This window comes from Oryza sativa, chromosome 12 (genome assembly GCF_034140825.1).
Source record: "Oryza sativa Japonica Group chromosome 12, ASM3414082v1".
Taxonomy (NCBI): Eukaryota; Viridiplantae; Streptophyta; class Magnoliopsida; order Poales; family Poaceae; genus Oryza; species Oryza sativa.
In genome coordinates, this window is record NC_089046.1 from 16,138,575 (window position 1) to 16,162,459 (window position 23,885).

The 23,885-nt window shown below is 45.3% G+C and overlaps 1 protein-coding gene across 5 annotated transcripts in view; it reads right to left on the reverse strand.

Moving 5' to 3' along the window:
* Window positions 1-19,600: 19,600 nt before the first annotated feature.
* Window positions 19,601-23,885, reverse strand: part of LOC4352165 (uncharacterized) — a 41,916-nt gene continuing 37,631 nt past the window's right edge. For 3 of the 5 annotated variants that reach the window (XM_015765317.3, XM_066306332.1, XM_066306330.1), the window contains 12 exons: window positions 22,577-22,727; window positions 22,211-22,484; window positions 22,021-22,123; window positions 21,734-21,870; window positions 21,570-21,648; window positions 21,345-21,465; window positions 21,098-21,251; window positions 20,462-21,014; window positions 20,280-20,363; window positions 20,130-20,209; window positions 19,973-20,047; window positions 19,601-19,876 (listed from right to left, as the gene is read on the reverse strand). In XM_015765317.3, coding sequence (XP_015620803.1) covers window positions 21,237-21,251; window positions 21,345-21,465; window positions 21,570-21,648; window positions 21,734-21,870; window positions 22,021-22,123; window positions 22,211-22,484; window positions 22,577-22,720 — 873 coding nt within the window. In that variant the 5' untranslated portion in view covers window positions 22,721-22,727 and the 3' untranslated portion in view covers window positions 19,601-19,876; window positions 19,973-20,047; window positions 20,130-20,209; ... (1 more) ...; window positions 20,462-21,014; window positions 21,098-21,236. Of the gene's footprint in view, window positions 19,877-19,972; window positions 20,048-20,129; window positions 20,210-20,279; window positions 20,364-20,461; window positions 21,015-21,097; window positions 21,252-21,344; window positions 21,466-21,569; window positions 21,649-21,733; window positions 21,871-22,020; window positions 22,124-22,210; window positions 22,485-22,576; window positions 22,728-22,813; window positions 22,950-23,885 lie in introns of those variants that run through there. The other 2 variants (XM_066306331.1, XM_015765320.3) reach the window with 2 other exon arrangements.

Sequence of the window (23,885 nt, forward strand, 5' to 3'; positions counted from 1 at the left end):
ACCCGAGCCACGCCGCCGCCTTCCTCCGCTCCGGTCGCCGTTCCCGTCGTCGCCGTCGACCCGGGGTGAGCCGTGGATCGCCGTTTCGCTTCCCCCTTCCCTCCCCTCTCTCGGGCGCCGCTCCGCCGCGCCGGTGGTCGCCGGCGGCGACCATCGGGGCGCGGGTGCGCCGCCTCCCGTCGGCTGTGCCGGCATGGCCGTCTTCGGGCGCGCCCCGCGGCTGCCATGTGGGGCCCGGCCGTCAGCCGCCCGCGCCCTCGGGTGCGGCTGACGCGTGGGACCCACGGCGCCGGCCGGCGTAAGCCGCGTGCACCCGGTCCACCGTGGACCGTGAGGCTGCCGCGTGGGCCCCACTCCCATGGACCCGGTCCGCGCGCCCCTCCCCTCGGCTGACGCAATAAATCCAATTTTGAATTAAAATTTAAATGAAGAAATTCGCAAATATTCATTTAAAGAGCTTATAACCTTCAAATGGCTATAACTTGGCCATTTGAACTCGGAATTGGACCGTTCAAGTCTCTAATTTTTCCTTAAGAAGTCAAGAACCCATTTTTGTGCTTTGTTTCTGCTTGTTATATGGAGTTTATTAGAGTAAAAGCCTTTTCTTTTCCGCTGGTCGTGTAGACGCTGCAGCTTCGGAAGATCCGCTCTTCGTGGAAGTTGAAGCCGACGTTTGGGAAAGCGAGCAAGGCAAGTCACATCATCCTTGAGCATATTGAATCCCAGTTTATAAAATTATTTTGATTTAAATTAATGCATTATCGCTTTATTTAAATTCCCGCGTTATCACTGTTTTATTTAGCCATGCCTATTTACCTTTGTTAAGACATTATTATTGCTATTGTTATTATTACCTTGTTCACCCTAGAATAAACAAAACCCCAACTAGTGGACACTCTACTCATGGTACCACTAGCATGATTTTAGGTAGATGCTTCGCTATTTTAATTAGGTAACTTTAGGTGGTTTTTCAACTCTAGACTTTGGGAATATTCATAGCACCTGGACACTTTGGAATTGTTGGTTTATTGTGGAATTGGCTTCACACCGCTCCTTCTATTCAAAATCCCCAAAATGGTTTTAGGCTGGGCTCGGGGTGCATGGTTTTGATAGTAGCACCTCGGCCATATAAGGACCGGTCTTCGGGCCTCTGTTGCAAAGCACTACCGTACTTCCACATGTCTAGTGGGTAAGGCTTAGTTTGTGGCTCAGTCTGGTTATAAACAAAAGTACACGGATGGAGATGGACGAAGTCGGGGGTCGATGGACATCTCTAGGACAAATGAAGGCTACACGAGCTGCGGCGCGGTAGTCGAGATGTCATGGCACAGGGCTGGTGTCCTGCTGCTAGGGGCTCAATCCTGCCTACCTGTCCCGGAGGTTCCGGCCGTAGGTGGGGTTGGGTCGGTACTCTTGTCTATGGCTAGGATGGGTTGGAAACTATGTCACGTCTTCCGTCCATATACCGTGGTGGTATGTGGCACGTGGTTACACGTGAGGAAGATGTGTCTTGTGGATAAAGATGTACACCTCTGATCAGAGTATAATCTATTCGAATAGCCGCGCCCTCGGTTATGGGCAAGCCGAGCAATGTACCCAAGTTAGTGTTTTAATTCTTAAAACCGGCTTAACAACTAAAATATGGAATGGTTGGCCTGGGTTGGCTTGGGACGAGCTGGGACCCAGGGTCGGGTTGCCAGTTCGGTCTGAATCATCGTAGGCCTTGGGTTAAGGCAGGTTCGTGTGGGTTCACGGCCTTGATAAATAATATTGTATAGTACTAGAATCGTGTTTGCAAAATAGCCCTGAGCAACTAATGTCTTTAAATGCTGTTTACTGCAACCCTAACCCTTTATAGTATAACTCCTTTGTACTCCCTTGCATTTATTCTGGACTTGTGGCTGTGTCTTGTTGAGTACGGTGGTTGTACTCATTCTTGCTCTATCTTTCTCCCCCCTTCAGTAAGAGAAGCTTTGGAGAAGAAGTCTTAGGTGGAGTCTTGGCTTATACCCCAGTTGAGCGCCTGTGAAGATGGAGCCGTAGGCCCGTTAGTCTGCTGCTGTTTATTTTTGATTGTCAGGCCTTAAGTGCCTTTGTAATAATGTAAATATTATCGATATAATAAAGATGTGTCTTTTATATCATGTTTGTATGGTGTACCCCGGCTTTTCCTGGGACGGGGATTAATACACTAGCTTTCGGGAAAATGAAATTTTCCCGGTCGCGACAAGATGGTATCAGAGCCATCTCGACTGTAGGATAAGCCAAGTGGATAAAACCTAAGGACATATTTTATAAATAAAACTATTTGCGAAAGTTCCTTTTTTCTCCTTCCCCTAATGCTATTTGCAAAAGGTTTACTCCCTTCTTCCTTCTTCGGATTTCAACTAGTACTAGATGGTCAGGTCAGTGAAGAAGAAGACATCGTCAGTTGTTTGCCGAAGCTCCGGAAGACTGCAGGATCCGCTAGCGAAGTGGAGGAAGCAGTGAAGCCAGCTGTGAAGCAGGAGTGAAGATCTTGAGAACCCGTCACAGAACCTAAGCCACCCTCTAGGGTAGAGTCGTTAGTCGTGTGTTTCCTTGCTTGTGTGTGTAGCGCGTGGTTTGCATCAGTGGGGTGTGATGTAACCATGCTAGGTTGTTTGCTTAATCAACTTGCAGAATAAGCCTAACACACATCATAACAGCAAAAGACTTAGATCTGTTAAGGTCCTATCCTTAGTTTCTAATCTGTCTCTCCCCTTTGTTTTCCCTCTCTCCCTCTCCAAACCTTTGCAACAGATGGCTGACAATGAGAAAGGCAATAAGGTCAGAAGTCAGGACATTGGTACCTCGAGCTCCCGAGTGAATGAAGCACCAGACACCAGTTGTGTGACACTGGTCCAACACCTGATTAACCAGAACCGATTGCTTATAGAGATACTACAGCAGCATCAGACGCCAATTCTGAACCTGAGTCAGATACAACCTCAAGTGCAGTTGGAGGCAGTCCAAGCACTCACACCACAAGTCAGCATGCCGCCAGCATCCCGAAGGACCCATGGTGACGTGCCACATGTTGACTCAAAAGAAGCAAGTATCATTTGTTTTATGTGTGATGAGCAAGGGCACTATGCAAGGGAGTGTCCTCAGCAGAAAAGAAAAACACCAATGCGAACCGAAGATGAAGTCCGTAAGATGATCATTACCAGCACAGAATGGCCTCCACCAGGAATGACAAAACGTCAGAGAAGAAATACCTTCCGAGGTGCACCACAGTTGACAGAGCACCTTTTAGCTAATGGAGGTAGAGTGTCTGATAGTGAAGATTCAGATCAAGTCTCCTCAGATGATGAAGATGAAATGGAACGTAAGGCATGCTCTCGTTGTGGAGAAATCGGTCATGTTGCCAGCTCGTGTGCCACTACATGCGTTCATTGTGAGGAAGACCATCCACCCGACAGGTGTCCAACGAGCAGGATCACTTGTTTCTTTTGTGAAGGAACTGATCATGTACCAAAAGATTGTCAATTCAGTTTTCTGCTGACGAAGAAGATGGCTAACCAACCCGCCAGTTCCAACGGAGAGAAGCATCAAGGCAACACCAATCCTCGCCAAGATTACAGTTTCAGCCTAAATCCAGTGCCAGGACAGAGGAATCAAAATGAGAAAAGAAAATGCCGAGTCCGGGAAGATATCTGTTGCTTCAATTGTCAAGGAATGGGTCATTTTGCCGACAAGTGCCCAAAACCGAGAAACATAGCTGCCAGCACGTCAGTCCACGCAACTCCCTGCAATCAGAAGCTTGCTCCTCAGCGAATTGTCATCCATGCATCCCGAAGTAGTCCTATAGCCCGCGTTGCAATAGCTCCAACTCCAGCGAGTGCATTACCACAAGGTGTCAATGCTCAATTTCAGCCCCAGCCATCAGTTGACAAGACAGAGGCCAGTATCGGCATTGTACCTTTGGACGTTCCAGCACAGCAGCCAAGAAATCAAGTACAAGATGAAGAACCCGAGCGTAAGAAAGTTATTGTCTGTTACAACTGTAGTACCTGTTAAGGAAGCAGACATGCCAATCGCCAAGTGGTCACTGGAGCAAATGCAGTACCTGTTAAGCCTAGCGCTAGTCAGAAGCAACCATAATACTCTTATATCAGTGTTCAAATACTTTTGTTTTATAGTTGTTCCCCGTCAATCATGTAATAACAAAGAAACATGAGATAATGAATGAGTTTGATAAGTTTATGAAGGATCCATGTTAAGATTGCAAGTGCTGTGAGTTGTGTACATTTTGTTGTTGATTAGGGAGACCTAGGGTCTCATTTCCGTAAGCTCATAATCTTTTATGAATCAAATAACCTAGCGATTGATGGCGAAGAAAATCAAGTGATCAACCAAAGAGACATTTGTTTGGACTAAGAGTTTCAGATGTGTCTTCTTCGGATCAAAGGCATGCACCCGTTGTGGAGAAACTGGACACGTTGCTAGCATGTGTCTCAGACTCTGCACTCACTATGAAGAAGACCATCCACCAGGGGAGTGTCCCACTCGCAAGGTGACATGTTTTCTGTGCGAAGGAACAAACCATGTGCCCAAGGATTGCCAACTCAGTGTGTTGTTGACCAAGACCGCAGAAATCCAATGAACAACCCTACGATTGTCTCATCAGCTAGTCAGCTCCAACAGCAACATCGACGATATCATCCACAGCACCAATGCTCCTCCTGCTCCACCTAACTCTGCAATAAATCATAGCAATAATATCTTTAGCACCAACCATTCTCTACACCGACAGCCTCAGCAAAGAATTGTCGTCGATGGAAGAAGTTGTGTCTCTCCCCGACCTACTCCAGGCCGAGCAAAGGGCAATCAACCTCCGGAGGGCGATACCAAGCAGAAGACCGTCATCCGCTTCAAACAGCAATCAGAAGGAAGCTTCTCCTGTGAATGATAGCAATATGCAGTCCTATCACATCATCACAGAACCAATCAAGGATGATGCAGTCACTAGAACAATGCCAGCTATATCTCTCCAGAATCAAAATGAGCAGCCACGCTTGTGGTTTTCAGTTCGCTACTTATCATTGTGTAATCGAAAGTTTGCAGCAATCATGTAATAAATAAATATATTCATGTCTATAAACAATGAGCTTGCTATGTTTATGGATGATTCATGTTGAGGATACAATGTACCGATGATAAGCACCTTCCCTTTTTGTTTAAGGCAGTGCCTTGTATTCGTGTAATAAGGGAGAAATGTGTAATACAGACAAGTTCTAAGAGGATTCTATTGGAAGATGCGGATATGTGATCATGTGTATAATGGTTTACTGACAAAGGAGACCTAGGGTCTCGTGTCAGAAGAACTATATTCTAACCTCGAGTTAATAACCAACCTGTTGATGGAAAAGAAAACCAATTAAACTGTGTTGGGTTAAAAAGCCAATGAGACAGTAGTTGGGGATAGGAGTTTGGATACGCCTTTTACAGATCAAGATAAGGATTGTTGGATGAAACCCATAAGGGTACCCGCCATGCCTCTACATTGATAAGTTCGGATATACCTACAAACAGTTAAGAAGATCCAGGAGACATCAATATTTGAGAACATAGTAGTCGATGGTTGGTAATTAGTCTATCAGGTATCAGAAAAGGGTCAAAGGTGATATGGCAGAAGAACAATTTGGATGCTCCCCATCTCGAGGAAGCACTAAAGATGATCATCGGCAATTAAACCCTAGTGGCATAGATACAGATAGCAAGCAATGTATTTCCCTGAAGGTAGTCAGTGCAGCTTTTTGACAAACCACATCAAGGTTTCACTGAAAGGCAGCAAGCCAAAGGACCTCATCGTCCCCAGAAGCGTCCGCAATCCACATTAAAGAATACCACCTGTTAGAGATAAGCCGAAAGAAGATTGATAAAAGAGATTGGCAAAGATGTTCTCTAGCATGAAAGAAGTAGGCCGAAAGGTGATTGATAAACAGAAACATGCTCTGCATCGCTCAAGGAAGACCCCTGATTGTAATTGCCCCGCAACAGTCACCTTGTCATTAAGTAAGCAAGATGACCTAGGTAAAAGTGTTTCTATGAAGGCAAAGAGTGAAATCTTCAACTCGGTATCAGATGCTACACGGAGTGAAAAGTGCAAGCACCGGTTACCAGGCAATGCCATGTCTTGGGAGATGATCCAATGGGAAAGAACACATCAAGGTTAAAGGTGTAAAGGAATACGTTGAATGCTAACTGAGGACAACCTGAAGATAATAATGGGAAGTAAACTGAATGTAAAGAAAGTGAATCCGAGTTGCTTGTTCGTGAGAGCTATTCCTAGTTATGAATCAAGTGATATGTTCGAAGATAATCTATAGAGGTCAGATTAAAAGCACATCTAACAACGAAGCCTCAGATTTGGCAGGATAATGATTAGACAATAACAAATCCAGCAATAAAGCCATTTGGGAAGACGTCAAAGTATGTCAAGTGGGATAAGTTGGTTCTCTTGGGAAGCATAATTCAAAGGCAAAGTTATCGACCCTTGCATCAAATAGCAGAAGTAGCTATTACCCGGAGACCGGGAAAGCTAATAGGAGGCAGTTGGTGGCAAGTTAGAAGTGAATGACAAGCATGATATTCTTATGATGACAAACATGGTATCCTAGTAATGACAAGCTAGTGTTGACGCATGACATGAAGTGGTAACTTGTATGAGGTTGACTCCGAAGATATGAATCATGAGAAGTTCTGGAACGGAAGCATCATTAAACTACCGCAACCTAGTCTGAGTCAGCTAAAAGGTGCACCCTGGTTCAAGTCAGGTGAAGAGAAGATTCCATCCGCAACAGGACGTCAAGCCAAGCAGTTCCGAGTGGTGAAGTTTTGCTGAAAGTTTGTGAAGACGGAGCGGAAGAAGTCAGACAAGAAGAGAAGACCGCCCAACCTATCTTCTTGCTAGCCTCCTCGAATCTCGGGGATGAGATTCTTGTGAGGGGGGTGGATTTGTCACGTCCTGATAAATTCATCCCGAAATAAAAATCATTTTCTAAAAGAAATAATAGAATTAATTAAAATTCGAAAAGAAATTGGCAAACACTAAAATACGTACAAGAAAAATTCAAATGTGGCCCGGAGAATTTTTGTTAAATTCTCCTTGGTCTAAAAGGAGCCCTCAAATTTTAGTGGAATTTTCAGAGCACAAATAATAATTATTAAGAAATAAACAAAGTTAAAATGATTTTATAAAAAGAAAAACTCTAAAAAGTTCCCTTTCCCTCCCCCTCTCCCCCTTGGGCCGGCTCGGCCCATCTCCCTCCCCTCTCCCTCCTCGCCCCGCGCGCGCGCCGCGGCCGGGCGGGCCCGCCCGCCACCCTCGCTGACGGGTGGGGCCCACCCGTCATCCCCTACCTCCCACCGCTCCCGCCGCCTCGCCCGTGCCCTAGCGCCGCCGCCGCCGCGAATCCCGCCGCTCCCGTCCGTCCCGCGTGCAATCAAGAGGGGGGAAATATTCCCCGTGATTCCCTCCCTCTTTCCCCCCCATTTTTCCCTCCCTCTCTCCCTCGGATTCGTTCGGAAACTCCTCCCCTAACCTCGCCGGCGCATCAATGGCCGCCGGATCTTCCGCGCCCGTTTCCCCCTCATCCGGCCGCTCTCTCCCCCTCCCAACCCTATATAAACGCTCCCCGTGACTCCCTCCACCGTTTCCGCCACTCGCCGCTCTCTCTCCCCGTCGGAATCGAGCTCGCGCCGTCGCTCTCTCTCTCCGCCGTCGCCGCCGAGCTCCGGTCCGCCGCCGTCGTCGCCCCGGACCCTCTCCCGTTTCGGCGTCGCCTTCTTCGGGTTCGCCGCAACCTCGCCGACCTCGTCCACCCCTCCGTTTCGCCCGCCGACCGCCGGAACGCCGCCGTCCTCGTCGACCCGAGCCGCGCCGCCGCCTTCCTCCGCTCCGGTCGCCGTTCCCGTCGTCGCCGTCGACCCGGGGTGAGCCGTGGACCGCCGTTTCGCTTCCCCCTTCCCTCCCCTCTCTCGGGCGCCGCTCCGCCGCGCCGGTGGTCGCCGGCGGCGACCATCGGGGCGCGGGTGCGCCGCCTCCCGTCGGCTGTGCCGGCATGGCCGTCTTCGGGCGCGCCCCGCGGCTGCCATGTGGGGCCCGGCCGTCAGCCGCCCGCGCCCTCGGGTGCGGCTGACGCGTGGGACCCACGGCGTCGGCCGACGTAAGCCGCGTGCACCTGGGCCACCGTGGACCGTGAGGCTGCCGCGTGGGCCCCACTCCCATGGACCCGGTCCGCGCGCCCCTCCCCTCGGCTGACGCAATAAATCCAATTTTGAATTAAAATTTAAATGAAGAAATTCGGAAATATTCATTTAAAGAGCATATAACCTTCAAATGGCCATAACTTGGCCATTTGAACTCGGAATTGGACCGTTCAAGTCTCTAATTTTTCCTTAAGAAGTCAAGAACCCATTTTTGTGCTTTGTTTCTGCTTGTTATATGGAGTTTATTAGAGTAAAAGCCTTTTCTTTTCCGCTGGTCGTGTAGACGCTGCAGCTTCGGAAGATCCGCTCTTCGTGGAAGTTGAAGCCGACGTTTGGGAAAGCGAGCAAGGCAAGTCACATCATCCTTGAGCATATTGAATCCCAGTTTATAAAATTATTTTGATTTAAATTAATGCATTATCGCTTTATTTAAATTCCCGCGTTATCACTGTTTTATTTAGCCATGCCTATTTACCTTTGTTAAGACATTATTATTGCTATTGTTATTATTACCTTGTTCACCCTAGAATAAATAAAACCCCAACTAGTGGACACTCTACTCATGGTACCACTAGCATGATTTTAGGTAGATGCTTCGCTATTTTAATTAGGTAACTTTAGGTGGTTTTTCAACTCTAGACTTTGGGAATATTCATAGCACCTGGACACTTTGGAATTGTTGGTTTATTGTGGAATTGGCTTCACACCGCTCCTTCTATTCAAAATCCCCAAAATGGTTTTAGGCTGGGCTCGGGGTGCATGGTTTTGATAGTAGCACCTCGGCCATATAAGGACCGGTCTTCGGGCCTCTGTTGCAAAGCACTACCGTACTTCCACATGTCTAGTGGGTAAGGCTTAGTTTGTGGCTCAGTCTGGTTATAAACAAAAGTACACGGATGGAGATGGACGAAGTCGGGGGTCGATGGACATCTCTAGGACAAATGAAGGCTACACGAGCTGCGGCGCGGTAGTCGAGATGTCATGGCACAGGGCTGGTGTCCTGCTGCTAGGGGCTCAATCCTGCCTACCTGTCCCGGAGGTTCCGGCCGTAGGTGGGGTTGGGTCGGTACTCTTGTCTATGGCTAGGATGGGTTGGAAACTATGTCACGTCTTCCGTCCGTATACCGTGGTGGTATGTGGCACGTGGTTACACGTGAGGAAGATGTGTCTTGTGGGTAAAGATGTACACCTCTGATCAGAGTATAATCTATTCGAATAGCCGCGCCCTCGGTTATGGGCAAGCCGAGCAATGTACCCAAGTTAGTGTTTTAATTCTTAAAACCGGCTTAACAACTAAAATATGGAATGGTTGGCCTGGGTTGGCTTGGGACGAGCTGGGACCCAGGGTCGGGTTGCCAGTTCGGTCTGAATCATCGTAGGCCTTGGGTTAAGGCAGGTTCGTGTGGGTTCACGGCCTTGATAAATAATATTGTATAGTACTAGAATCGTGTTTGCAAAATAGCCCTGAGCAACTAATGTCTTTAAATGCTGTTTACTGCAACCCTAACCCTTTATAGTATAACTCCTTTGTACTCCCTTGCATTTATTCTGCTCTTGTGGGTGTGTCTTGTTGAGTACGGTGGTTGTACTCATTCTTGCTCTATCTTTCTCCCCCCTTCAGTAAGAGAAGCTTTGGAGAAGAAGTCTTAGGTGGAGTCTTGGCTTATACCCCAGTTGAGCGCCTGTGAAGATGGAGCCGTTGGCCCGCTAGTCCGCTGCTGTTTATTTTTGATTGTCAGGCCTTAAGTGCCTTTGTAATAATGTAAATATTATCGATATAACAAAGATGTGTCTTTTATATCATGTTTGTATGGTGTACCCCGGCTTTTCCTGGGACGGGGATTAATACACTAGCGTTCGGGAAAATGAAATTTTCCCGGTCGTGACAGTTGTTCAAATGTGGTTGGGCCTATGCAACATGGGTGTGTTGTATGGTGTTACTTAATATTGATTAATTATTCAACTGTTTTTACCATTCTCTTAAAATATTTATTAAATGTTGTTTCTGCAAATGAGCTATATTATGCCATCCTTTGTTATCCTGTGCACTTGCATATTTGCTGTGTGACTTGTTGAGTATGTCATATGCTCATTCTTGCAATATTCAATCATCAGAAGAGGAGTATTTCAGCGAAGGTGATGATCTGGAGGATTAGGCTTGTTCTGGTTAAGTTGCCTGTGGAGTGGAGTCGCCATAGCTGTTCCGTAGTTTGTTATAGTTTTATATTTCCGCTGCGTAGAATGTTATTCTTTGAGAGGAACTATCTACCTCTGTAATAATTTATTATTTGCGAATATTGAGTAGTTATTTATTTGTACTCTATTATCAATTTGTTATTGTGTGCCTCGGTTGATTCCTGGACGAGGGTTTAACACACATGTAAGCGTTTGGAATTTTGGATAGAAATTCCGGGCGTGACAAGCACCAAAATCGAAAAGCACTGTTGCAGGAACTAAGTTAACAAGGAACGTACCCAAAATCACATCTGGAGCATCTTGAGCTTTTGCAGCAGCAACATGATTAACACGGGCCTTTAATGCTGGTGCGGTAGAGTTGCTCTGAGCAGGGACAACCTTCACGCGTCGGGGCTTCGGACACTTGTCAGCATAATGTCCTGGGTCTCCACAATTGAAACATACCACGGGCTTGCTGCCTTGCTCCCTCTTGGCAGGTTGTTGCTGTGTTGGAGCTGCAACAGGACGTGGAGCTTGATTACAGATGTTGTTGCCAGCATTGTTGTTGAAGAACTGACGCTGCGGACGAACAACAGACGAAGAACCTCCCTGTGGCATGGACTGGGGTCCTAAAGTAAGACGCGGCTTCTGATTATTCCCCTGTTGTGTCTTGAATTGAGCAATCCGGTGTTTCTTCTGCTCCATGCGGTTGTACTTGTCTTCCTGACGAATAGCCTTATCTACTAACTTCCGGAAATCATGATAATCTCCAGTCATGAGTGGGTAGGAAAGCTCATCATTAAGTCCTTCCAAGAACTTTTCCTGGCGCTCTTCATCATTGCGCACATCTTTCGGAGCATAACGAGCCAGACGATTGAACTCGTGCAAATACTCCGTAACAGAGCGAGATCCCAGGGTGAGCGACCTGAATTCCTTCTTCTTGAGAGACACCACTCCCGATGGTATATGCGTCTTCCGGAAAGCAGCGGTGAATTCAAGCCAAGTGATAGGTTCAGCAGTAGTCCTGTTAAGGCGGAAATGATCCCACCATTCAGAGGCAGGGCCATGCAACTGATGTGATGCAAATGAGACCTTTTCCTGATCTGTGCATTGAAGCAAATCCAACTTCTTCTCTATGGCATGCAACCAATCACCAGCTTCAACAGGATTAGTGGTACTAGAGAAAATAGGCGGCCTCACACGAAGAAATTCTGCTAACTTGTTATGGGGAGGTGCATGGTTATTTCCTTGGTTCTGCTGGTTCTGAAGTTGCTGCATCATCATGTTCATTAGCTGTGTCTGTTGAGCAAGAACTTGAGCAAGAGTGGGATTCTCTCCATTGTTGTTGTTATTGGGGTTGTTGGGGCCATTCCCGTTACTACGAGTGTTCACCATCTGGCATGGGCAGGGCACAAGAAGAGAAACCGGGGGAAACTACTTAGAATAGAGAATTACTTTAACTTTTATTGATCTTAACTTGGTTTCATTATTACAAAACTGAAGACTCTCACACCACTAAACTCAACAACTTCCTAATACTCAAAAACAAACAAACGCATGCACTTACATCCCACCACTGATGTAAATCACATGCGAGACACACACAAGCAAACTTAAAACAAGCAAACTAACACAACGATCTAAGACAACGACTTAACAAGTCACTCTAGTTCTTCCGAGCATCGGAGGTCGATTGAAGGCTCGTTCGGCTCGTCTTCATCATCTTGAGTTGCTACCCACTCAATCTTGGAACGGGTGCGCTTGGATTCTTCTTCTTCATCATCACTTATGATGATAACCGGAGGATCTGCTAAGGTTGGGGCAACTTCTTTCTCCACCACACGGACCTTTGGCGCCAATTGGTAGCGAGGGACAAATAGAGCTCTCTTCCTTGCGGTGAGACGAATCCTGGCCTTCTGCGGTGGTGCTTCTCCCTTCAATGTAGCTAGCTCCTTCTCCAAACGATCCACCTTGTCTTCTAGCTTGCAAATCTTACCACGATTCCGGTCTTCACGATCTTGAGCTGCTAACACAGTCTCCGCACGACTTTCATCCATAGCCCACAGCATCTCGACCAAATGCCTTGTGGTAGCATCATTCTCAATTTCTTCAGTCTCAAGGTAGCTGCCACGGTCACTTCCCTAGGGTTGGCGAGGATAGTAGCGATACTCAGTGTCGGCCAACTAATCACTGTAGCGATCGCGGAGCTCTCCTATGGCGATCCATGCCACCTCCTGACATGCATGAATGTAGTTTCTTCCTCCAGCTTCGAATATCACTGAGGGGATATCTTCACTATTACTGTTCAAGGTGACTTTGACTCGGCACTTCTCTTCATGATGATCATGAGGAATCTGGGCATAAAAAGGGGCAGTCCCAAATCCAATGACAAAGGACATCGTACGCAACTCCTGGACAAAACCCTCAACACCAAACAAGTACTCAGGCTTGTAGCGCGGCATCTAAAGACAAGTGAAAGGAGGGAGTTAAGACATTTATCCAATTAATAGCACAAGTTTTTGGATTAATTTGAATAAAGTTAGAAAATCAAAGTAAAAGGTAAGTAAATAAAGTAAACCAAACTTGCAAGATAAGTTGAAACAGTTGGAAACAAGGTTACAAATTTTGTACTTTTGAACATCAGGTTTCAAAAGAAATAAAAGAAAGTTATAAAATCAACTTGCTAAATTTATTTTATTGCAGCAAGATTAAATAAAACAACATTGTAAAACTTTTGCTGGAGAAATAAGCCATTAGTACAGTAATAGATGTACAGTACTAATAACACTGAAATAAATTTTGAACGAGAACCATTAAAAGAGATTATGAAGTGCATGTGCCATTAGTTTGGTTTAATTAAAAGAGAAAGGGAGGAGAACAGTTCTACTTTTCCAATATTTTTAGAGGGCTTCTATGGATAACCATTTGGCATAACCTAGGGTCAAGGAGGCTCTGATACCAACTTGTCACGCCCGGAATTTCTATCCAAAATTCCAAACGCTTACATGTATGTCAACCCTCGTCCAGGAATCAGCCGAGGCACACAATAACAAATTGATAATAGAGTACAATTATTACTCTAATTAATAAGCGAATAAAATGTCATTACAGAGGTAGATAGTTCCTCTCAAACAATAAAGATCTAAGCAGCAGATAATAAGATAAACGGCGCAGACGGCTCCACTCCACAGGCAGCTTGACCAAGGCTACACCTAATCCTCCACACCATCAGCATCATTGTAGAACTCTTCCTCTGATGAATGATTGCAAGGTGAGTATATGACATACTCAGCAAGCCACGCAGCAAATATGCAAGTGCACAGGATAACAAAGGATGGCATAATAGGGTTTCATTTGCAAAAGCAGCATTTAGCAAACGTTTCAGAATTTAATAAAACAGTAAAGTAATTAAACAATATTAATCCAACGCTATACAACATACCCTGTTGTATAGGCCCAACCATTCTGAACAACCATCCCGGCTGTACAGTTCTATCTACAAACCAGGAATATACCATTCCAAACCAGGAGCTAATCAAATTATTACCAATTATAGCATTTGTTATCATGATGAGAGGTGCGAGACTAATCACGAAAGACATTGTTAGACCCGCCCATAACCACGGGCACGGCTATTCGAATAGTTTTACTCTGATCAGAGGTGTACCACTGTACCCACAAGACACAACCCCACATCATGTCACCATGTGCCTCAATACCACCACGGTACCTCGGAAAGGAGTTGTGACAATACCCCTTGCATAACACAATCCACCGCAGCGCACCTTCCTGGATCATAATCACCCCCTTATAAACAAGGCATGGACTCCCCAGCGACCCCCGTGGGCTTATCTCCGCCACTTCTCAGTCTGGTGCCCCGCAATGAACCATGCTATACAAAAGATAAAGCCGTTGCCCACGCTGGCTTGTGGTTGGCACGGTTAATGTTTCACAACCGAAACTCGTGAACCGGTCCTTAATTGTCATGAGCACGACTCTCAAAACCATGTGCTCACAACCCACCATTATCAGGTTTTAGTTGGCACATTAATTAATTAACTAATCACGATTGACCATCGTGAACTATCATTAAGCCATCATTAAATTATAGTGATTCATAAGTTATCCCAATAGTGAGCTAATGTTTCTAAGCATGGCTAAGCAATTATATCTAATATCTAGTTGAACCAATATACATAAAGCTCAACCAGTCAAATTATATAACCCAAGGTATCAAGGAATAAGGTAATCAAGAACAAAAGGGCTATAACAAACAATAGGTTAATTCCACCCAATGACATTCGAAAATAAATGCAATAGTTGAATAGAAACAATAGCTTTAAATAGGATCAACATGCTCAAAGGGTTGTTTGGGATCTGTGTGACTTGCCTTGCTGGCCTTGAAACTCTTCAAACTCTTCTCCAGCGAAAACGGACTCTCCGGAAACGACGGAATCTAAGCAGAAAAGAGCAAAATCACCAAAACAGCACATAAAAAAGCATGAACAGTACATGTGGATATTTTTAACATGTAGATCTCAATTTTAGAAAAATTTAGAGACTTGAACCAACTAAATCGGAGCTAAGATGAATTAGTTATGAATTTTTGAAGATTTAATCGGATTAAAACACTTATATTGATTTTAATTGAATTATGACGCAATAATGAATTATTTTTGAAAAGGAAAGGGAGGATTATTGCGTCAGCGGGCTAGGGTTTCGGTGGACCGGGCGCACGGCGGCGGTTCACGCGAACGGACGGCCGAGATCGACTTGATCCAAAACGGACGGCCGAGATCGATCGGTCCACGACCGGCTCACGGAAGAGGGCGACGATGACGTCACCACCGGCGGCGGCGGCTCGGCGGCTCGGACGGCTCGGACGGCGCACGCTCGCCGGCGAACGGCGGCGCTTCGGCATGAACGGAGGGCACCAACAGGTAGCGGACGGCACGGCGAACTCACCGGCGACCAAAGCGACGGCGGAAGACCAACGGACGGCGACGGCGACGAGGTTGAAACGGCGGCGGTCTTCGGCTTGACGACGGCGACGATGCTCCGAAGGTCTCCGACGGTGGCGAAGCGGCGGACGAGGATGGCGACGACTTGGCGGGCACGACGGCGGTCTTCCCGAGCGACGACGATGACTGGAACGGCGGCGGCGCACGGCTGGAGCGACAGCGGCGACGGCGGCGCTAGGGCACACGGCGCTAGAGCGCTACGGGCGACGAGAGGCGAAGGCGAGGGTGGCGACGGGTAGAGGAGACACCGGGGAGCCTTTTAAAGGCGGCGGCGAAGGCCCACGGCGGCCGGCGACGAGAAGGAAAGTTCGGGAAAATCGAATCCGAAACAAACTCAAATCCACGAATTTCCAAACGATTTTAGCCGGTGTTTCCAAAGGAGAAAAGGTAGAGGAGATCCCGAAGATCATTTCCCCTCTATCAATTCGACCGGAAACGGAAAGGAGCGGCCGAATTTGGAAGGAAACGGCGGCGGCGCGAAACTAGGGTTTCGGGCGGCGGCGGCCGGAGGTAGACGACGACCCTGACAGGTGGGCCCCACCTGTCAGCGGGCGGACGCGCGCGCACGCGGCGGCGGACTGGGCCGACTTGGGCCGAGGAGAGAGAGAGCGGTTTTGGGCCGACTTTCGGCCCAAAGCCAAAAGAAGACTTTTAAAACCTTTTTCAATTTAAATTATTTCTTAAATGCAATTCCATTTATTAAAAATACTTCCTTAGCTCAAATAAATCCCAGAAAAATCTAGGAATTATAGAATTAAGCAAAGTATTTAATGAAATTTTATCTAGCCCCATTTTATATTGGAATTTATTAATTAAAATTAGATCTTCTTTTCTAGGCTTTTAAAATAAATTCTAAAAAATTCCATTTAAACAACAATTTATATATTTTGAATTTTCAGGGTGTGACAGGCGTGTTAGGCTGAACCGCATTGATCTCCCGTTCTGTTAGCTTATGCTTTCTCTTAGATTCATAAGACAGGGGTCCACCGAAGATGTGATTGAGTTCTTTGCGATGATCTTGAAAACCAGTCGGGACATCGTCTTCACCATCTTTCTTATTTGATGTGCCTTGGTCTCCGTCTAAGGACTTACGTGCGTTCTTGACGTATTGCTCCGCAAACTGTTTGTAGATGAAGCAATCTTTGGCCACGTGGTTGGAGTTGGGATGATGCGGACATTGGGAGTTCATTATCTTGTCGAAGGTGTTGACGCGGGAACGTTGTCGGGAAGATGGAGAGGTTGTTGCCACAAGCTCTTCGGGCTTACGCTTGCGATCCTTGTGGTTGTTACTTCCACTCCCTCCTGCGGTCGGCGTATCCTTCTTTGGCTTCCAAGTGGTGCCCGACTGCTTGGACGCCGTAATAGCATCTTCGGCTTTGGCATACTCATTGGCTTTTTCAAACATCTGCTTAACCGTCTTGGGAGGTTTGCGTCCGAACTTGCCGACTAGGTCCTCGTGGCGAATGCCTTTAGTAAAGGCGGCAATGATGACGTCGTCGGTGATGTCGGAGATCTTGTTGCGTTCCTTAGAGAAGTGTCGAATGTAATCTCGAAGAGATTCTCCAGACTTCTGAATGATGTTGTAGAGATCGAAGTGTGTACCAGGCCGTTCAAAAGTGCCTTGGAAGTTGGCGATGAAGTGGTCGCGTAGCTCTGTCCATGATCCGATCGTGCCGCGGGGTAGCCCGTGAAGCCATGACCGGGCAGAATCCGCTAGGGCCACAGGTAGATAATTCACCATGGCTTTGCTGTCTCCTCCTGCTGCGCGGATTGCGAGACCATAGACGGTGAGCCAAGACTCAGGGTTGGTGGTGCCATCATATTTCTCGATTCCAGTTGGCTTAAAGCCGGCTGGCCAATCCACTCGACGCAGATCGCTTGTGAAGGCAGCAACTCCATCCACATCGTCGTCGTAGCGATCCGGTGAATGATGGCCTCTTGCTGCGCGGCGCTGGTTGATGGTGTCGCGAAGATTGATGGGGCGCCTTCGATGTGGGGAGTGTGGTCGTTCAACTCGACGCTCCCTATATCATTCGGGAGGTGAACAAACAGACCGTTCATCATGTCTCCTGCTCCTGCGACTAGATCCGGCGCCGGCAATGCTGAGGCTTGGCTGGTGATAGTCCTGAGATCGAAGGTGAGGGACTCGGCTACCAGTCGGGGTGCGGGCGCTTGCGGAGTTAGCTGGAACCGAAGCAGCGATCATGGTCTTGTTGCCCAATGAGCTCTCTCGCTTGTCGCCCAGATTCCAAGGCGCGCTGCCGTCGATGTTCAGCCTCCTTTGCAATCCGTTCGCGATCTTGTTGCTCACGCTGTAGTCGTTCTTGCTCCTGTCGTTGTCGCTCTTCCTCCAGTCGGCGACGTTCAGTTTCTTGCCGTGCGCGCTCTTGGTCCGCTTCTCGGGCTCGGCGCTGTTCCTCCGTTTCGTTGTCAGCCATGAATACGCCGAAGAAGAGAGGCGTGTAGTTATCCTCATAGCTGTCGTCGAAGTTGTCGAAGTCGCCATGGTCATAGTGGTAGCCGAAGTCGTCGTAGTCGAGGATCTCGGTTGGTCGAGAACTGACGCCGGGGGAGCTGAGGTAGCCATCCAACTCTTCCGTCGAGACTGTCCCAAGAGGTTGGAGTATAACGCCAACCTCCCTGGATCTAGATTGGATCGGGGCCGAAGCCGGAGCTCGCCTAGATCTTCGAGTGGGAGATGTCTTGGCTGTGAAGACAGCGGCCAAATCATCAGGAAGTTTCATCAGGATTAAGGGATAGGACCCGTCATCTTGATCTGGTCGCGGAGGAGTAGATTGGATCTCGTCCGAGTGGTTTGAAGCCGACTCGGGAGAGATGATCTTGGAGTAGGCCTCGGCCGAGTTCGGAATACCGAACGACGCGGGGACCTGATCTCTCCCCGACTGGTTCGAATCCGAGTCAAGGAGAGACATCTTGCCGAAGTCGTTGGTGATGAAGTTGAGGCTGCCGAACCGGAACGCCTGCCCGGGAGGGAAGGCGAAGTCGTCGATGCCAGAAACGGAACCCATCGCACTTAGTCGGCAAAAACTTGACGCTGCCCCTACCTGGTGCGCCAACTGTCGAAACAAAATTTCGGCAATACAAAAAGAGGGTGACTGTCAAGCTAGGAAAGTGGATGGGTTTGGAGACGAAGAATTTTATACAGGTTCAGGCCTTCTTATTCAAGAAGTAATACCCTACTCCTTTTCGGGGATGATTCCGCCGAGTGTATTATTGATTATATAATCTAGGTTAAAAAACCGTGCCCCGAGAGGCATCCGGACCCCTCCTTATATAGGGGAAGGGGTCCGCTTTACAAAATACAGTCCATATCCCAAAAGAACATGGAATTACAGATAAAATACAATCGTAACCGACTAGGATCTCGGGTATTTCCTCGACATACAAGTTTACAATCTAACCCGAATCCTCATGAAGATATTCTATCTTTATTCGGTATCCTATACCCAGCTGGAATATGACCGCCATGTAGATATGGGGTAACCATAATCTCCACACTTGTGTTCTCACATTTTAAATATTATTTTTTTATAACTATACTAGTTGAGCTGCATTTGAGCTGAACGCGGCACATGACCATAAGGGTTTAAAAGGCTTTCAATTATACTAGCTAGCTATTGCTTTATTTCCTCATAAACAGCCAAGGTAGCCAACTATATATGCAATGCTTTAGGTGCTTCCGCTAGCACCTATTTCCTCACCATCGAATTAAATTAACACCCGTAGATAATTAATCATGACTCCCGTAGAAATCTCCACTGAATTATTTTACATATTATGGAACACACACTTTCATTGGTAACTGCACATGCATTGAACTACGGTACAATAATCCCTCACCTGTTATCTCTTCTTTTTAACGGTCCTAATGGCCTATTGGGCATCTTTGAAGACAACTAGGGGCGAGAGCGCGCTTCGCGCGCTGCACTTGTGGAGCTGGAAGTTTTTTTCATCATTTAAATGTATAGGAATATAGATAGTGTAGTGTATTTCAAAAATCTTTCCATGCCGTAGGATTGAGACAATGGAGTTTGCTTGTCAGAATAATTTGTGCTATTTATCATGTAGTGTATTGTATGGTTCGATATAGCTGTAGTAGAAAAAAAAAGGTTTGCGTATAATGGTGCCTTTGACATGAAGGAGAAATGTTTAGGTAGTACGCAGCCATAACTATATTGGTTCCATATAAGTAGTAGCTGTTCGAATAGCATTTCACAGCACAGAAGGTGGCAAGGAAGGTAAACATAACATTACTTATTTACAATGATAATCATGACCTAGGGGTCATGAACAAAAGGGCTTGCTTCTTAGCCTCTTCTGGGCTTGCAGCTAACTTGTTGCTTCTACACTTCTAGCTTGGGTGGTTCGTTCTATACATATACACAAAAGACTTGCTGATGGACTGCATATATCCGTCTCATTCACTGCAGAAATGAATGATGAATTTAGAAATTTAGTGAAGTTTACTAAAGAATTAATGTGTATGTGTGGAGAGGTGAGCTGAGTTATTCAGAATTAACCTGTCAGTGGGTTTCTTCTGGGTACTATCCTTGAACAATTTTTTGGCAATTGTGGTGGTTTCTGTAGGTCTACCTCTGTTCATTATAAGGACATGTCAAATACAATGTGTGCAAGAAATGTCTATTACTGTAACTTTGAACTGAAAGCTTTACAGACCTTTTTTTGGGTGTGCTCTTTGGCGCCAGTGAAGGATCTGCCTGTGGAGACTCATCTGGAGATTCAGTGGTGACCTTTGCCTTGTAGAAGAAGCACTTTTTTTTTTCAGAAATTGATGGATTAGGTTATGAAAAGAAAGAGCATGAATACCTTATCCGAAGTATCACGGGGAACAATTGTAGTTAAAGATGCACTTTGTGAGATCTTCTCTTCATGATGAGTGCCAATTTTTGCCTTGCATAGTTGGTCAATAGGTCAGAGTGTATCTCCAAATATTTAGGAAAATTTGTTTATAGCAGAGGAAGTGCAAGAGTAGGTATTGAGAAGGATACCTTAGTATCAGTAGAGGTCTTTGCAGTGTGAGATGGCATAGAGTAGCCTGAGACAATAATGCTTTTTTTGGTAAATACTAAGGAGCTTGATTTGCTAGTTGGTGTCTCATCTGTTGCAGTAGCAGGAGTGTATTTTGTTGGTGTTGAAGTGCCCTGTGTTGGTATGATGGCTAATTGCGATTCGGTGCTTGTTTCACTTGGTGTTGGTGCTGTCTGGAGAGAACTACTTGAGCTTGCCGATACAATTGCTGATGTTGGCTGTGAAGGACTTGGCGACATAAGCAGCAGTGGTTGATTTGCTGGACCAGAGGATATAACACTATTAACCTGGAGAGTTTCTTCGCTTCTGTTAATATCCTTTGTGAAGCTGAGATTCCATAGAAAACCATTGTCAACAAGTGCTAAGATTTCCCTTGGAATGAATTCACTGTCCGGTGGATTTTCTTCGATCAGAGATTCCACTGGCCTTCGTATGATGCGTTGCGCAGTTTTTCCAAAAAGAATAAATGTTGCATCTGCAGTAGTATCTCCAGCAATTAGCACTAATTTGTACCTGCATGTAAATTTAAATGAATATAGAAATTTGTGAGTGATAAATAGTTAGACATGTAGAATTAATTAAACTGCGCTATTGACCTTTGATCTGGTATTCCTATATAGGAACAACTGGTGCACTTGTAGGCTGAGCCATATGGTTTTGAGGTTTTGTAGCATAGGTGACATGAATTGTACCACCAGGAGTTTTCGTTGCATATTCTTTTAACAACCACATTTACTATGAAGCTGCTTCCTGCAAAGGATAAGAGTGAAAAAATTCTGTTGATAATACGACTGTAAAATCCAGGAAAATGTTGTTGATAGTTAATTAAGAGGTAAGACAAACCTTATGTTTATGAGGATTAAGGTCAAGAATGTCTTTAAGTGTCTTTTCTTGTGGGTTGCTTTGGTTGAATCCTGCAGGAGGATCGTCGTTCCACCTGATTGGCTGAAAGTTGGTGCTAAAGCTATGCAAACAGATTGTGTCTAGAATTAATGGATGTCATCCTAATAGTTGCAAATTGTGCAATGTAAATAGATTGCAGGAATACTTGGAAGATAACAAGATCACCTTTCTTTCAGTTCCACTACTTCAGGTATTTCAAGGTTAATGTACCATTTGCATGGGGAGCTTCCAGTCAGTGTAAGCCCTGTAGAAGAATAGAGGAATTTTGAAATATTGTTAATTTTGTATTATACATAACATAGTAAGCGAAAATGTAGGTACAAATGTACCTAAGCCTTTGTAGTTCTTGACAAGCGTGCCAACAAACACAACCACCTGAGGTTGTCTTTGGCCAGCATTGTAGATATTCTCAGCATCGAAAGCAGTTGCTCGCTCTCCCCAAAGTGTGAGAGGTAGTGTGGAATTGCTAGTGTTGTGGATTAATAGAAAAATTGGTGTAATTATAATTGGAACAAATTATTAGATATTCAAAGCATGTGTAAAAGTGAGTATGAATGTTCGTTAAAACAAATATTTGGAAAGTAGAATGGTAAGGACTGAGTTTCATGGAACTAACCTTGCATCACATATTTGTAGTGTTCTTTTTAAACTGTCAGTGTTCCTTGACTGAGGACGTACAGTAGACGTTGTGCCAATTTCAGTGATAACACCCATAATATCTGTTTGTATGTGGTATAAATTTAATAAATGTTGTAAAGAAGCGAAAGATGTGTATATGTAGTAAGATGGTATGGATAGGTTATTACCAACATAAAAGATGTTTTTGTCCACAAGAGAGGGAACATCTCCAAAAGGTGTCAATGAAAATGTTATAGCAGGGAAATCAGCAGGCACATCGACACATTCTTCTAAAGTTGTCCATTTAGTGAATAGGATCATTTGGCTATGCGCAACTGGCCTATATGTCCTATTTGCATATCTGACAGTGAATGAATCAATGTAGTAAACTTTTCCTTCTTGAAGAAGAGGTTTCAAGTTCACTATTACATGCTGATACATTTGAGCATGTATGCTGTTCCCCTATATTTTTTAAATATAGAGAATATTGTCAATAAAATGATTAATACAATAAAGAAAATTCTGGTATAAAATTGCAGTAGGTAAATTGTTACCGTTTCATCCAGTAAGACAAGATCAGTGTGCACAATTTTTCTGTCATCATTGAGATCATGAAAGTCCCATAGCCTAGAAACTCTTGCCTTAATTCGTATGTTTGAATCACCACATGACAGCTGTGAGATGAGTATGTGCGCCATTTGGAATCTGCAATAGGTAGTAAACAATTTTAATACATATTAATCTATATAGTTACTGCTAATGAAAGAAAACAGTGATGGCAAAGACAGTACATATAATATTAAGAGGGGAATATTGCAGCGGGTATATAGCACATGATAGCTGCTGAAGACATATATTTATTCCAAAATGTTTGTACAAAATTTGTCCCTGTTTAGGCCAAAATAGCTAAGTATGCAACGGCGGAGCCTGCAATTGGAATGGATTTGCATTACTAAATGATGCTAAGAAAAAGATGAATACAATGTATAGGGCAGTGTTAAGAAAAGCACCGCTGGAAATGTAGCAGTGAGTATTTCACTGTAAACAATATTCCTTGTATGGTTTCCGCATGAACCATCGTCGTTCTCAATTAATATTTTTAGACCTGATCGACTTGTAGCTCTTGAAATTGCAACATACAACTGGCCATGTGTAAAAACAGGTTTTCTAAGGTACACACCAACTCGTTGTAGTGTTTGTCCTTGACTTTTATTGATGGTCATTGCATAGCAAACTCGAATAGGGAATTGTCTCCTTTGCAATGTAAAAGGCCATTTCATTTTAGTAGTACTCAGTGTTATTCGAGGTATGTAAACAGTATCACCAATGTTTGAGCCAGTGAGTATAATGCATTGAAGAATTCTATCACCTAAAGCAACAATTAATAGTCTTGTTCCATTGCAGAGACCAATTGATTGGTTTAGATTTCTGAGCAACATGACAACAACACCTTCTTTGAGGATAAGTCTATGTGTAGGGAAGTTTGCAACATTTATTGAATTAAGAAACTCAGGTGGATATAGCAAGTCAAAATCTGGAATTTGTTCAGAGCACTTTGATATTGTATCGCAGCTTAGGTATATCCTTGCTTCTCTTGGTACTAAACCAATAACATAGTCATTTATTTCATCTACTGTAGCATTGTTAGGACAAACAATTGCACGAGAAGCTAAGTATTCAGGATTCATGTATGATGCAAGAAAATCACAATACACTTCATTCACAATAGCAGATATTTTATCACCATCAGTTATAATAAGTAAGTCATGAGGAATTTCGATCCATGATGGATAGCTTTCACCTTCCTTCGTGGTCATAGGTAGTGTGCCATTACCAATAGCTAAAACCCACTTACTAAAATCA